General features: G+C 52.0%; 1 protein-coding gene across 3 annotated transcripts in view; it reads left to right on the forward strand.

Annotated features, from left to right (window-relative positions):
• ALDH1L1 (aldehyde dehydrogenase 1 family member L1) overlaps positions 1 to 15821 on the forward strand; it is a 103555-nt gene extending 87734 nt beyond the window's left edge. For all 3 annotated transcript variants that reach the window (XM_041761137.1, XM_041761136.1, XM_041761135.1), the window contains exons 17-23: positions 3076 to 3169; positions 5520 to 5619; positions 6930 to 7028; positions 9243 to 9408; positions 12361 to 12466; positions 13519 to 13718; positions 15532 to 15821. In XM_041761137.1, coding sequence (XP_041617071.1) covers positions 3076 to 3169; positions 5520 to 5619; positions 6930 to 7028; positions 9243 to 9408; positions 12361 to 12466; positions 13519 to 13718; positions 15532 to 15587 — 821 coding nt within the window. In that variant the 3' untranslated portion in view covers positions 15588 to 15821. The remainder of the gene's footprint in view (positions 1 to 3075; positions 3170 to 5519; positions 5620 to 6929; positions 7029 to 9242; positions 9409 to 12360; positions 12467 to 13518; positions 13719 to 15531) is intronic.
• Positions 15822 to 16078: the final 257 nt, after the last annotated feature.

A 16078-nucleotide genomic window follows, 5' to 3' on the forward strand; every position in this document is an offset into this window, starting at 1 on the left:
ATTTGTTCAAATACATATTCTGGCCCTCTGGCACTTTCGGCGCCCTCGGGAACCCCAATTAAATGTAGGTTTTTCTTCCTCAGGCTGTCGTTTATTTCCCTTAATCTATCTTCATGGTCTTTTTTTTTTTAATTTTTATTTATTTATGATAGTCACAGAGAGAGAGAGAGAGGCAGAGACACAGGCAGAGGGAGAAGCAGGCTCCATGCACTGGGAGCCCGATGTGGGATTCGATCCCGGGTCTCCAGGATCGCGCCCTGGGCCAAAGGCAGGCGCCAAACTGCTGCGCCACCCAGGGATCCCTATCTTCATGGTCTTTAATTGTTTGTCTCTTTTTTCCTCAGTTTCCCTCTCTGCCATCAACTTGTCTTCTATGTCACTCACTCGTTCTTCCACCTCGTTAACCCTTGTCGTTAGGACCTCTAGTTTGGATTGCATCTCATTCAATTGATTTTTAATTTCTGCATCATTAGATCTAAATTCTGCAGTCATGAAGTCTCTTCTGTTCTTTATGCTTTTATCTAGAGCCACCAATAGCTTTATAATAGTGCTTCTGAATTGGCTTTCTGACATTGAACTGTAATCCAGATTTTGTAACTTTGTGGGAGAGAGGACTGTTTCTGATTCTTTCTTTTGAGGTGAGGTTTTCCTTCTAGTCATTTTGCTCAGTGCAGAGTGGCCAAAAACAAGTAGTATTGGGAAAAGGAGAAAAAGAGAGGAGAAAAAGAAGGAAAGAAAAGAGAAAAAGAAAAAAGGAAGAAAAAATGAAAAAAAAGAAGAAAAAGAGAAAGAAAGGGAAAGAAAGGAAAAAAAGGGTGGGGAAAGCAAACAGAAATCAAAAATAAAAAACAAAAACAAAAGCAAAAACAAAACACAGGGGAGTATCTTCTGATTCTGTATACTTTAAGTCCCTTGACTTCCCCTGGAACTTGTCCGACTAGCTGGTCTTCTGGGGGAGGGGCCTGTTGTGCTGATTTTCAGGTGTTAGCACTTGGGGGTGCTGCTCTGCCCCCTGCCTGGTGCAGGGCTCAGTGAGTAATGTTTATCCTGTTTATCCGGTGAGGCCACCGTGAGGCTCAGTGGGGGTTGTTTACTCCGTGAGGCCCCAGGAGGAACAACCACAGTGGAGGCGGCCAGCTCTGAAGCCCTGAATTCAGCTCCCACGGTAACTATGGAGCTCTCAGGCTGCAGAGGCCTGGATGCTCCAGGGGCGGGGACGCTGATCTGCAGCTCATTTCTTTTTAATGCTGAATACTATTCCATAGTCTGGATGTACCACAGGTTATTTATCTGTCCACCTACTGAAGGACATCTCAGTTGCTTCCACGTTTTTGCAGCTATGAATAAAGCTGCTAGAAATATCTTTGTGCAGTGTGTCATGTAGACATAAGTTTTCAACTCATTTGGTGAATACCAAGGAGTGTGGTTGATTATGATATGGCTATTTTTACTTTTGTAAGAAATGGCCAAACTGTCTTCCAAATCAGTCACACCATTTTGCATTCTTACCAGCCATGAATGAGGATTTCTGTTGTTCTAAACCTCTTCAACATTTGGTATTGTCAACATTTAGGATACTGGACATTTTGATAAGTATGTAGTGATTGTTTTAATTTGCAATCTCTAGTGATATATGTTAAGCATCTTTACATATACTCATTTTTCATCTGTATATCTTCTATGATGAGGTGTGTGTACAGATCCTTCACCCATTTTAAAAATTGGGTTGTTTATTTTCTTTTCTTTTTTTTAAATTATTTTATTTTATTTATTTATGATAGGCACACAGTGAGAGAGAGAGAGAGAGAGGGGCAGAGACATAGGCAGAGGGAGAAGCAGGCTCCATGCACCGGGAGCCCGATGTGGGATTCGATCCCGAGTCTCCAGGATCGCGCCCTGGGCCAAAGGCAGGCGCCAAACCGCTGCGCCACCCAGGGATCCCTGTTTATTTTCTTATTATTGAACTCTGTATATTTTGGATAACAAGCCTTTATCAGATATATCTTTTGCAAATATTTACTTTGCCAGTTATCTTCTTTTTGACAAGGATGGTGGAATGGAATTAGTATCAAAGTCACTTGTAGAGCTGGAGCCTCTGGGGGGCTCAGCCCATTAAGCATCTGACTCTTGGTTTTGTCTCAGGTCATGATTTCATGTGTTGTGGGATTGAGCCCAGGATTGTGCTCCATGCTCAGTGGGAAGTCTGCTTGAAGATTCTCTCCCTCTGCCTCTCTTCCTACTCATGTTCTCGTTTCTCTCTCTCTCTCTCTCTCTCTCTCTCAAATAAATAAATAAAACTTAAAAATAAATCACTTATAGAGCTTTAACTATAAATAGAGAATGTAAATGTTGCACTCCAAACCTATTGAACCAGAATCTCCACAAGTGCACCTGGGCATATGCAGTTTTATGAACTTAGAGGCAGGGGAGCAGTGGAAATGGAGGGACAGTTCTCCTCCTCCAGGATTGGGCAGTTGATGAAGTGGGGAAGGGAAGTGTCAAGACTGACTCCCAGGTTCTTGGCTTCAACAACTTGCTGCAAGGAGAGGTTGTTTACTGAAATGGAGAACCTGTAGGAGGAACACTTCTGGGGAAAGATTAAGAGTTCAGTTTCAAATATATTGAATTTGAGAGGCTGTTAGACATCCAAGTGGAGGTGCCGAGCAGTCAGAGGAATCACAAGTGGATCCAGATCCTAGACAGATTTAGAGGATGATGTATCAGGAGGTGGCATTTGAAGAGGTGAGCCGAGGTGAGATCAGCTGAGGAGACAGCATGTGTTGAAGAAAGAAGATGGTTTTGTCTTAACCACCCCTTTAAAGACCCTCTCTCTAAATACAGTCAGATCTGAGGTGCTGGGGGTAAGGATTTCAAAATAATTAAGTCTGAGGGAACACAGTTCTGCCTGTGGCAGGCAATGAGACCCATCGAGCCCTGGGCACTGAGGGCGCTAAGCAATTGGGGGCACATCCCACAGCTCTGGCTTCAAGATGTAAGTGTGAAGGGTGGTGGAACTTGTACTCCTGCTCAGCACCCAGCGGCCGCCCTGACCCCCTTGCCCACTCTCATCCGCAGGCTCGCTGGTTGGCCAGAGACTCTCAGACCATCCTGATGTGCGGAAAATTGGGTTTACGGGTTCTACAGAGGTGGGGAAACACATCATGAAGAGGTAGGTGGTTGGGTACCTCTGGTCACAGTGTTGGGTTGTGGGCAGTGCCATATGTGAGCCTGTTGCAGGTTCTGACCTTGTGTCTGGGTTCTGACAAGCCCTTGGTGAGGCTGCTGTGGCTGCTCTGTGGAGCACACTCAGACCAGCGGGTGCGGAAGCCTCAGTGCGATTTGGAGCCATGAGTACATGTGGCTGCCTGGGATAGAGCTGCTATGAACTGAGATGTGCTCCAAGTGTAAAAGGCCCACCAGATTTTGAAAACTTACTGCACAGAGTAGTACTAACTTCTTCTATTTATTGCAAGTGGAAATAATATTTTTTATTAATTGGGTTAAATAAAATATATTAGAATTAATTTCATTGGTTTCTTTTTAGTTTTCTTTCAAAACTAAAAGAAATTTATTTTTTTAGTGGCACCAAAAAATTGCCATTATGCAATTTGCCTGAATGCAATTTGCCATTATGCAAAAGCCTGAAGGGCACAGAAGATGTGGCAGGTGCTGTGCCTCAGGATTACTGAGGCTGGTATTTGAGGCTTTTGTTCTATTCTATTGGACTGACCTGTTCTAGAACATCATCTCTTATTCCTTGGACTTGCCTCAGCCAGCTAGGGTTTTATTCCTGGGTCTGTCATTAATTTATGATATGACTGTGGCCAAGCCCTGACCCTTCCAGACCTCAGTTTCCCCATCAGTTCAGCGAGGGTGTTTGCATGCTCCATGGTGCTGGTCTATGTAGCTGATGAGCTTGGAGAGGGCTGGACCACAACTCAGTACCCCAAGACAACCACAGGATGCCTGAGCCCCACCCCACTGAAGCTGAACTCTGGGAGTGGGTTTCAGACAACTGTACTTGATTGAAAGGTACAAACAGAAAGAAGCTGGGGCTTCTGTTGGGTATACTGACACCTTTCTCTGAGGCCATGTGACCACCCACCTCTCTGTTGCAAGGCTCATGCGTGGACCTCCCAGGTAGTCTAGCCATGATGTGACAATTCCACGGGGAGAAAGGCTTCTCTTGTGTTAAAATAACATCTCATCTCAATGCAGAGCAGTGTTTTTTCTTCCTAGACTCTTCTGCAGCCTCTGGTCCTGCTCTCCATGGGCTCTCTGTGCCCCACAAGATGAGATTCTCACCTTTTGGCCCCACATACCCACTCTGTGAGCCAGGGTGCAGTCTGGACCCTGTTCCTTTCCTTGAGTGATACCATGCTGGATCACAGCAGCTTTACATGACGTCGTCTTCTGGGTCAGGAGCCACAGCCAATGTGGCTGTTGGAGTGTGCCTTCAGGGTCAGTAGAGGCTGTTATCATAGCCTGTCAGTGGACCAGGTGGAGCTGCTCTGATGCATTTTGAGGTATAGGAGGGCAAGCCTCAGCACTTGAAGAGGGGGAGGCAGGGAGTGATGCAGGACAAATGGACGGATGAGGGAGTGGGCAGGGTAGCTGCAAAAGCTAGCTAGTCTCCCCTGTGCTGTGTAGGTGATAGCCATATGTAAGCCCATGTGTGCTAAGGTCCGAGTCAGGGCTCAGTGAATGTCAGCTCTGAGGACTCCAGGGCAGGAGGGTATGGGTAGCATCCTGTGGCTCTGGGACTGCCATCTTCTGGGGGCTTTCCAAGACCCCTATGACTGGCACCTGAGATGGAAGCCCCCTTGCTGTGTCAGTCCTGAGTGAGGAGATCCCCCACTCCCACCCTGCGCCATGCCTGTGTTTCACCGGCCCAGTGCTTTGAGCGTCCCTCTGAGGACAGTATCAATAGGTCCACTTTGTGCACACTGAGGCAGTGTGCACAGGATCCCCAGCTTCTCTCTGCACCTGTCACTAAAAATCCAAGGTGTCGAAGCCCCTATGGCATTGCAGCTGTCCCAACTGGGGAATGGTTCTGTGTTTGGTTTATTTGTTGGATATCCACCAAACAGCCATATGACCTGACAAATGCCTGCCTGCCCAGTGGGACTTATGCTTTGATGACCAGGGTCAGACACAAATAAAACATGCAGCAAAGCACAGCAGGCACGGAGCACAAGGGTGTGCAAATTATAGGGAGCACTTGGGGCAGGCACCCCAACAAGGGGATGGAGCAGAAACCGAAGGAAGTGATGAATGAGCTTCAAGAATATCTGAAGGAGGAGTGAGCCAGAGGGGGCTATGAGAGCAAAGGCCCTGTGGTGGGCATGGGCCTGGGTATGGAAGAGGAAGGCAGCAGAGTGGCAAGGGGAGGGAAAGGAGAGAGCTGATGCACGTGGGGCTGGGGAGAAGCTTGCCCTCTTTCCCTTGGCCCCTCCACCTGGAGCCCCCATGTCTCAGTACCCCAGGCACCCAGCCTTACCAACCTCTGTCCCTTTCAGCTGCGCCCTGAGTAACGTGAAGAAGGTGTCCCTGGAGCTGGGAGGGAAGTCGCCCCTCATCATCTTTGCTGACTGTGACCTCAGCAAGGCTGTGCAGATGGTGAGGGCTTGCCTGGGGGGTGGAGGTGGGGCACCCGTCTCTGACTCTACAGTCAAACTCACACATTTGGCCTAGACTGGCAGGAAGGGACCTAGAGGGCAAGGAATGACATATGCCTTCCAGAAAACAAGCATACTGAGAAGTTTCATAATGGTCAGGATTACTGAGATCAGCTTCACAGAATGGGAAATGTAAGCCATAGTTCCATCTGTCCATCTGTTCTGAAATCAGCAGATGGCTTTTCCTTTTTGCTGTGCCTACTTGTCCATCCCCACCATTGACTCATGGGGCAGCCTCATGAGTCTCATGAGAGACTCATGGGGCTAACTACTTCATGTTTCTGGGCCTCGTGCTTTCACCTGTACCAGGGGGGAGAATACTCCTATACTCCAGGGGTTCAACAAGCTATTAATAAGCCTGAAGGGCACAGAAGATGTGGCAGGTGCTGTGTGTCAGTTGTTCTTATGTTCATATTGTCATTGTCGTTGTTATGCCTTGGTCCCCCTCTCCACACCTCTGTCCCCCACTCCACAACTGAGCAAGCCATTTCAACCAGGTATCCATTCCATCCAGGTATGCCCCATTCCATCCAAGTCTCACTGTGCCTTGGAGGTCAGTGTGATGCCCAGCATGAACATGAAAGGGAGTGGGCCTCGGATAGGGAAACTGAGGGAGGCAAGTCCATAAGCGCAGGCTCTTGGTCCCAGTGCCAAGGCCACTACTGTAGGGCCAGAGGCCTAGGCCATGTCACTGGGCAGTTAAATCCCAGCTGCCAGGAGAGCCAAGCTCTCCCTCCTCCCCTAGCCCCCCACATAGGGCTACCAGGTCTAACATTTATTCTGGACTCCTAGGAGTTCTCTCAAGCCTGGGCTGGCACCCTGTCCCTCCCACAACATGGGGCTGCCTGCCTGCCTGCCTTTGCCTGCCAACTGCTGCCCACTCCAAGTGAATAGACTCTCCAGGCTCAGCCCCAAGAGAGTGGGCTATGACCCCTCCTACATCACCCCAGGAAACACACTTGTATATAGTGTCTCCACGCACACTCCACTCCACTCCACTCCCTCTTGTCCTCCACTCTCTGCAGTGTGAACACAGGTGTCCCCCAGGGGATGGGACTCATCTGTTCTCTTAAGATGATCAAAGAATGAATAGAACCTGTGTGCCCATTGCTGGCTGGGCCTGGCCCACCATCCCATCGGAGATTGGAACACACACATTCCTCCCCTTCCCTATAAGAAGGGCTGGTGGGATATAGGGGGCTGGCACCCTGGGAGCGGCTCTAAGCTCGCATTCTTATCCATTCTCCGAAGGGGATGAGCTCTGTCTTCTTCAACAAAGGGGAAAACTGCATTGCAGCGGGCCGGCTTTTTGTAGAGGACTCAATTCATGACCAGTTTGTGCAGAAGGTGGTAAGTTCTACTGCAGAGTCTTCACTGGGGCAGCCACATGTGCTGCAGGGGGCTGGGGACAGAGAGGCAGGGCTGGGCCATGTGGCTTCAGGCACTGTCCACCTGAGTGAGGAAACCATTGGGCAAAGCTGTATCCTTTTTCACTTGTTTTTTTACTGTTTCAGGAAGAAATAGTAACCCTGCAGCTCAAACTGACATAACCAAAAAGGGTCTGTCCTAGGTCAGCTCCCTAGCAGAGAAGCCTAAGCCAGGAATTCAGGTGTATGTGGCTCACTGTGGGCAAGCTGTCAGGTGAAGCCCAGGAGGTGGGAGTGACCAGGAGAGGACAGAGACAAGACATGGTCTCGAGTGACATCCAGCCCTAGACTGACCCACAGATAGGAGCTCTGGAGATACCCCTGGGGTCAATGGGCCAAGCTTTTGTCCTCTGTCAACAGCTGTTGGCTATGAGTGTCCATGGGCTGGAGGAGGTCTCCCTTGGACCTGCGACCATCAGCAGCCACCTCTCATGGCTGCTGCAGGGTGGGTGCTTACATAATGAGCTACTCCCCAAACTTAGTAGCTCAGGATAACAGATATTTATGCAGGCACAGCCCTGCGCGTTGGCTGTGTGGGCACCAGCCCAGGTTCAGCTGAGCTTGCTCATGCATCTGCGGTCATGGGGGCACTTGGTGGCTGTGTTGGGATGGTTCATTGTTGTCCCTGTGGACATCCTGCAGCATGTGCTTGGACACATGCAAGGCCAATGGCAGGGCTCCTATGAGAATAGGAGTGTAAATGCCTCTTGGGACCTCCAAAGTTTGTTTCTCCCACATTCTACCTGCCAAAGCAAGGCACAGCCCAGCCCAGATTCAGGAGGTGGGAAACGAAGCCTACCCCAATGGGAAATGAGTGTAATGCATAACCCATTGTAGTTTGGGAGTTGGGCAGCCTGGCAGGACTAGCTGAACCTGGAGCACAGATGGGGAGTCATGATGAAGGACCCACTAGGGGGCAGCTCACTGAGTGGGTGTAGTTGTGGGGAACACAGAGCTAAGCAAGCCCCAGTCCCTTCTAGGAGTCTGCAAGAGAGTCATCAACCCCCACAGAGTGATAGCAAAGGTCACAATCCCAGCAGAACTGTCAGGATAGTGTCAGTTCCCAAATACAGGAAGTGAGCTGCACAACCAGAACACTCAGCATTACTGCTCTTGGCATCCTAGGGACAGATGGGGCTAGGGGTCGTCGGTGGCCAGGTGGGAGCAAAGAAGGGGCGCAACAGCCTACTGTGCTAAGGGGTCCTTGGTGAGAGGGTGTCTTCTGCATCCAATTAGGCCTGGCTGGGGGGCGGGGTGCAGAGCCTGAATGGAGGGGTGAAGTAGCCCTGGCCTCCGAGGAGGAAGCGGCCAGTCAGGCCTGACTTTGACGCAGCTATGGGGAGGGCGGCATTGGCTTTGTTTGGTTTTAAGAAACTAGGGAAGAAGCCTGAAGAGATGTGACAAAAATGAGAGGGGCGAGCCCCAGCCTGGAGCCCGGAAGGTCTGATGTCTACCTCTCACTGGTTATGCCCCCGAGTTCTCTTCTGTAGCACAGCACCCATATTCAAAGGCTTTTCTGACTCTGCACCCAGCCTCAGAATCTGGCAGATGCCGCCTGACACATCTTGTACGAGACCCAAATCCACGTCTCAGTGGGCAAAGCCTAGACCTACTTGTAGCTTGGCTGAGGCAACAAGGAAGGCTTCCCAGAGGAGGGGTCTTGGGACTGGCCTTGGAGGCAGGCAGAGGTTGGGGCAAGAGTGGTGGCCTCAAAGCTGGCCCTCCACTCCGCTTAGAGTCTGTCACCGTGGCGCTCCAGCAGGACCAGAGCTGCCCTGCCCCACTCCCATCCACATTCTGGAGCTCAGACAAGCATTCTCTCAGCTTCTCAGCACTTGAAGCTGGGTGCAGGACCGCGGTAGTGACACGCTCCTTGCGGGCCCATCTCCAGCACTCCCCTGTGTCCCTGGACACCTCTCTTTTCCCAGCTTGTCTGACACTAGGCTTTGCGCATAGGGTACATTTGGGATTTCACTCTGAAAGGCAGGCTTGGAACCAGAATATGGAACATCCTTAGGGCGTGTGGACTTTCTTTAGCAGCCAGTGGCTGGTCACCAACATGCAGACATGTTAGGCGCATCAGGTTTGGAGCATTGGCAGATGCTGAGCAGGACCTAACTGGAAGGACTTTCCACAGGTAGAAGAGGTGAAGAAGATGAAAATTGGCAACCCTCTAGACCGGGACACCAACCATGGGCCACAGAACCACCAAGCCCACCTACGGAAGCTGGTGGAGTACTGCCAACATGGTGTGGAGGAGGGAGCCACCCTGGTCTGTGGTGGGCATCAGGTCCCTCGGCCAGGTCAGTCAGAGCACTGGTGAACTGCAGGGCAGGCAGCATGGCCTCTGGCTTCCTGCCCAGCTCTATCTGGAGGCACGTGAAGGCCATGGTTAGGCTCCCAGGCCTCCGGGTTCATCCGGGACATTAGATATGGTGCCCTTGGCTGTTTGCACACCTGCCAGACCAGGTGTGGTCCCAGCAAGGTGAAGACACCAGAGCTGAAATCCAGTCAGTGCTGGTTTAATGTGTATCATAGTGGACTTTGATTCACCATAAACATCTCCGAATCCTTGAAATTCTTTCCTCCCGTGGATTCCATGGCACTGGCTTTCGTGGCTTTCTGGCTTTGGCATTACTTTTCAGTGGTCACTTTTCGCTAAACCTCCTTCTCCACCTTACCTTGAATGGAAGTATATCCCCAAGTCTTCTCTGTGCTTGGAAAGCTTCCCATGGCAGACCATTTCCCTGGAGGATCTCACCCCTGCAGTGGTTCACACCATCCCAAATATCTGTCTCCAGGATCCTCCTCATCCGGAAATCCTGACCACCTAGACACACCCACCTGCAGGACCCCAGGCCCTTCAGACTGAATGGGTACTAAATCCATCGCATTATCTGAGTGTCCTGACCCAGACATACACTTGCCTCTCTGGAATCTTCCATCTGGTCAAGTCACTGGAGCCAAGGGCTTTGGCACAGACTGTTTGAGCTGCTTCCCTGTTAGACTGCCTGCCATATGGGGATAGGTGTGGTGTCTGTCTTCTATACTATTAGGTCCTTCATGCCAGCACGGAGACTCACACCAAACCTGAATTAATTTGATGGAATGAAAGAGGGAAGGAAACGATGAATTCTTGACTCTCTTTTCTTGACCATCTATTATAAATGAATTGCCTGATTCTCTCAAATTAAAAATCTTTCTTGCCTTCCCTGCTACCATACTGCTGACCCTCTGCAGCTTGTTTTACCTGGACCATCACGTCTGCTTCCTGAGGAATGTCTTGTGCCATGCTAACCCTTTGTTTATGGTAGCTGCCAGGAGTCTTATTACGTCTCCGCCAACACTGAAGCAACTTCTACAGTGACCCGTCCCCCTGCAGCAGCAAGCTCCAACTCCTCACTTCACACCAGGGTCTTCCATGGTCTTTTGCTAACTGGCTTGCCCATGATCTATGCTCCAGCCACATTTTACTCTCTCTGAATACACCTCACGTTTTCCTGTTCCCTGGGCTTCTGCTGCTCCTCTGATTAGCAAACACCTCTCCATTTCCTCACTTGGTGAATTCATCAACCAGCTCAAATAACATCCAGGCACAGACCATAGGTGCTTCTGTGTCACAGAGCTCCCTGGCCACTGATAACCACTGTCTGCCTAACCCCTTCCCTGACTCAGTAGACTAGGGGTCCATAAGACCAGAGTTCAGGGTGTGATGGGAGAGAGTGAAGCAAAGGCATGGTTTGCAGAACAGTCAGAGGGTGCAGCATGCAGAAACCAGGATACTGGGCAGCTGCCATTACTACCCACTGGCTTGAGGGCCAAGAGGAGGGAGAAGAATTCTTGGAACCCAATGAGGAGAAGAGTTGCAAGATATAAACCCAACTAGAAATCAGAGGATGAGGGATGCTGGGCATGCAGTCCCCCTTACAGAGTCCAGAGAGGCAGAGAAGAGTACAGAAAGAACAAGAAAGGGACAGCTCCTGCCCAGCCCAGGGCCTCCAGCGCCTGGCAGCCAGCAGTCTGTAGGCTGAGAGAATACAGGCCATAACACATGAGTCAACACGTGTTCATACCTAACTTAGGTTTCAAAAATTGTGATTAACGTTAAAATATAATTTATAGGGACGTCTGGGTGGCTCAGTGGTTGAGCATCTCCTTCAGCTCAGGGCGTGATCCCTGGGTCCTGGGATCGAGTCCCCCATTGGGGTCCCTGCGGGGAGCCTGCTTCTCCCTCCTCCTGTGTCTCTGCCTCTCTCTGTGTATCTCATGAATGGATAAAAAAATCTTTAAATATATATGTAATTTGTAAATGTATGAAAAATATGGAATATTTTAAGTTGTTTTTTTTTTAATAATTTTTTTTTAATTTTTTTTTATTTATTTATGATAGTCACACAGAGAGAGAGAGAGAGAGAGGCAGAGACACAGGCAGAGGGAGAAGCAGGCTCCATGCACCGGGAGCCCGACGTGGGATTCGATCCCGGGTCTCCAGGATCGCGCCCTGGGCCAAAGGCAGGCGCCAAACCACTGCGCCACCCAGGGATCCCCTTAAGTTGTTTTTAAAGTTAGTTTTTTTTTTTTTTCTAAAAACTAGAAAGAAAAAATTTCAAATCTGTCAATTTCCCTCAGTCAGGCTAAATTACATCTCAGTCCAGTAGGGTCTCAGGGTCCCAAGACTCTGTGTCTAGAGGAGAAATAGAGGAGGCATTTCTGCTGTCAGAGGTGGCTCCATCTACAACTAGGGCCTGTAGGGGCAGCAGTCTGGATGGGAGTAGGGGGTGGTCATGTGTTGACAGGAGAGCAGGTGGCTGGATCCTGGTGGAGAGCATTTGCCCCTGAACCTAAAGCATCAGCACCTGCACCGAGGGGCTGGGAAGCCGGGAGGCAGTCCTGGGAGGTCCTGTCCATCAGAACCTGTCTGTGTGCGAGGCTTCCCCCACTCAACCTACTGCACGGGGACTGATGGGGAGTCATGTGAGGGGCTGCACTAGGTAAAAAAATCCCCACTCTATCACAGACCAACACTGAGCTGCTCATTTTCCTCAGCAGCATTTCATTGATCCACCGCAGGTCACTGCGAGGATCCTGTGAACTCGTGTGTCTGGGCAGGAAAGCCACTCACAGTATGTAGCATCCAGCACAGTGTCACGAATGGCAGTGCTGGAGTGGGATGTGTGTGTGGTAGCTGGCGGGGCCGGGCCTGGCTGGGGAGAGGACCGCCCACCCGCAGACCGGCTCGCTGTCTCTCCCCTCAGGTTTCTTCTTCGAGCCGACTGTTTTCACAGACGTGGAGGACCACATGTTCATAGCCAAGGAAGAGTCCTTTGGGCCCATCATGATCATCTCTCGGTTTGCTGACGGGTAGGGAGTCCTGCTTCTGTCTCTTGAGAACCTGACCTTTTCCGTGCCTCACTGCAGTCTTCACTTGAGCTTTGCGGAGGGGAGCTGCAGAAGGGGAATGTAGCTGGATGGAGCCGAGCTTCCTGCCAAGCCTTCCTCAACCAATGAAGTTAGGAGAGCCCCAGGGGACCAGCAGGGCTGGGTCCCACTGAGTGTCCTCTTGGACTCTGGTGCCTCACAGCATGCTGGGTTCTGCTCTTATCCACTGCTGCATAATAACCACCCCAAGCCCCAGTGACTTGGAATAACAAGTTACTTATTTCACTTGTGAGTCTTCAGTTTGGTGAGGATTCCATGGAGCTGGCCACCTCTGCTCTGTGGTCTGTCAGGCTGCTGCTGCCCGGCACCCAACTCCCCCAGAGGCCAGGTAGAAGGTGCAAGTCTTCTCAAGAACCATCAGTGGCCTCAGAGAGCTGAGAACCTCATTTATACCAGTCCCATTGGTCCAGCAAGTCATGGAGGCCGGACCCAGCTTAATGGGAGAGGAATCGGCCTGGCCGTAATTGCTCTACCATGGGCTCTTTTCCCATGATCTTTCAGAGTAGCACCTTTGGGATGATTGCAGAGTGGCACCTCATCTCCGATACATTATACTTCCAACCGTCAAACAATTATCAAAAATTTCGTCACATGCTGATGGCACTAGAATGAGATTCTTTTCTCCCATCTACTAAGCATACAGTGTGCTAAGTCTTCAAGTCTGATGTCTGTGGGTGCCCCCTGTCTAGCTCCCGGAGGAATGCCTGATGTGTGTGGTGGTGCCCAGCCTGCCCCTGTCCCTGGGCTCCCATCCCCCTGTCTGTACAGCATGGGGCTTGCCCATGATGACAGGACCCTGCTCCGCTCTGTCATCCTCTGCTCTTCGCTTGGCTCCCCTACCCTTCCACACTTGCTGTGGACCTGGCACCTTAGGCCGGGCCTCCCTTGGAGGCAGGTGCAGGTCTTTCTACAAGCAGTGCCCAGAGGGGCCCTGTGACCCTCCTCACGGAGTTCTTGCTGGGTTTTCCATGCAGCGATGTGGACACTGTGCTGTCTCGGGCCAACGCCACAGAGTTTGGCCTGGCCTCCGGCGTCTTCACCAGAGACCTCAACAGAGCCCTGTATGTCAGCGACAGGCTGGAGGCAGGCACCGTGTTTGTCAACACATACAACAAGACGGATGTGGCCGCTCCCTTCGGAGGCTTCAAGCAGTCTGGCTTTGGCAAAGACCTCGGTAACCTAATCCTGGACATCTGTTAAGGCCCCTTTATGCCAGGCCCTGTCCTGGAGGCCGGGGCTCGCTTCTTACTGGGATGGGAGGGGGTGCAGGTGAAAATGAAGACAGAAAACAAGATCCTGCTAGGGAGTTTAGGCAACGGGCAAGTCTGTGCGATCTGGCTAGGAGGACTGGGAGGGTAATTTTAGTGGGGACTAGGGTGGGCCTCTCCAAGGGGGTGGCACCTGCCCTGAGGTGTGAGTGGCTGGAGGAGGCTGTATAAAGACCTGAGGGTGTGTGTTCCTGGCAGAGGAGACAGCAGCTTTGGTCCTGGAGCTTCAGAGAGAGGCCTGAGTGCAGGGATGGGGAGGACTGATGGAGGGAGGAAGCTGGGGAGGCAGACAGGGGGCCACATAGCAGGACCCTGGGGGGGCCGCAGTTAGAACTTCACTCACAGAAACCGGAGAAGCTGTGGAAGCCGAGTGTGGAGGCCAGTGGGGCAGTGTGAGTCCCCAGCATAGAGACGGTGTCACCCAGGTGGGTAGCCAAGCACAAGGCCCGCCTGACCTGCCAGGGGAAGGGTTTCTGGTCTGGCACTCCTCTTTCCATGGCTCTTGCGTGATTTAGCATGAACACTGCTCTCTCAGTCCTGCCACTATGGAATCCAGCCGCTGAGGACCACCTCCAGTTGGGGATCCCAGCTCTAACACCCAGGAGTGGGGGCGGGGCAGTGGGGACAGTGTCTGGAGAGCAGCTGTCTCCTAGAGCCTCTATCCTTGAACCCAGCTCAGGATCCTCAGGGAAGTTGGAGGGGAGGCTTGACCATGGAGAGGTTGCTGTTCCACTTTCTCCCCACTCCTTTTACACCCTGCAGAAAACCCCAGGGATGCTTGTGAAAGGAGCCCCATCAACACCCCAAGGCCCAACACTGTGCCCACAGAGGTGGGGTTCACGCATACACGCACAGGCACACACACGCACAGGCACACACATGCGCACACACACACCATGTTGGACAGTACTGCTCCCTTCGTCCCTGCCTGCCGCTCCTTCCCGCTTCCCCATCTCGGTTCTTCCACTGGAATCTACAAGGACCACTGTCATTCAGGAGGCTGTGGGTGCCGAGTCCTCAGGATCTGATCTCTGTCACTTACAGCTCTGCCCCCGAGCTCTTGCAGTCTGTCCTCTCTGCCGCTACCTCGTCCTGTGTCCTGTGCACATAAACCAGGCATCCCCAGTAACCCACTGGGTTTGGCCCAGAGACCTCTGCAGGCCTGGCTGGTGAAGTATGGCTCCTGGGGCCAACATTAGTGAGTGGGGGAGATGCCAGGCACTGCAGGCCCCAGGCACTGGTTGTGAGGCCGAGCACACCAGCAGCAGAACACAGCCAAATTCTGGGTGCTTGCGACTCTTGTTCCCCATAGTAGCACGACCTGCGATTAGCTAGGGGGCGGCCATGGGGACAGGGGATGGGCTGGTACCTCTGGGTAGCAGGAGGCCACCAGAAAGCCCCTTGACTGCCCTCGGGCTGATGGGGCTGCCGAGCCTCACGAGGAGGCAGTCAGGGCAGGGAAGTTTCTGGAATAGTTGCCCAGAGTAGTCTGTATCCCGACACCCACAGCGGGATCCTCAGCTTCCCCACCCCACGACAGCTGCCTCACCTGCTGGGTCTGGGTTTCTCATCTGTAACTAGGGCTGAGCCTCCACTGACCCCACATGGTTGCCGCAGGGATCTGTGAGGTCAGAGGGCTGCAGCACTAGCAACAGGGTGAGGCCTACCCAAGTTGCTGCTGTGAGGGTGACCTTCCCCATGGCACCTACTGTCTTGCAGGAGAGGTGGCCCTGAACGAGTACCTGCGCGTCAAGACGGTTACTTTTGAGTACTGAAGAAAGGTCTCCTGAGAGAAAGCCCCTTCCCCACGATGTGTTCTTGCCCCCCACAACCCAGCCTGCCTGCCCAGGGGTGGCCTGGGCTGCCCCCTGAGTCTCGGTCTCTCACCCCTTCCTGTGCATGTGGCACCTCCATGTGGAAGCCCTCCCACCTGCACACCCTGTCTGATCACAGTGGCCTCTGGCTGAGTGGGAAAGTGGCCCCAGGGTGAATAAAGATTCTGACTAGTGGCTGCAGGACCCCCGTGTCTCTCAGCTTCACCTGTGGGGATGCTGGGCGGCCCTGCAAGTCCTGACACTCGAGTGCATTGCTCAAAGAAGGTGCCCTGGGGAGAGGTGCAGCACTGGCAACTGGGTGTGCATCCACTGCAGCCTGAGGAAGCAGGTGCTGAGATGAAGGGAGGCACGGGAGGCACGGGAGCCTCTGATGGCACGACTCTTGGGAAGTGCAGAGCAGAGGAAGCAGGACAGACAGCCCTCCCTGCCCA

The sequence above is a fragment of the Vulpes lagopus genome, chromosome 7 (assembly GCF_018345385.1).
Source record: "Vulpes lagopus strain Blue_001 chromosome 7, ASM1834538v1, whole genome shotgun sequence".
Lineage (NCBI taxonomy): Eukaryota > Metazoa > Chordata > Mammalia > Carnivora > Canidae > Vulpes > Vulpes lagopus.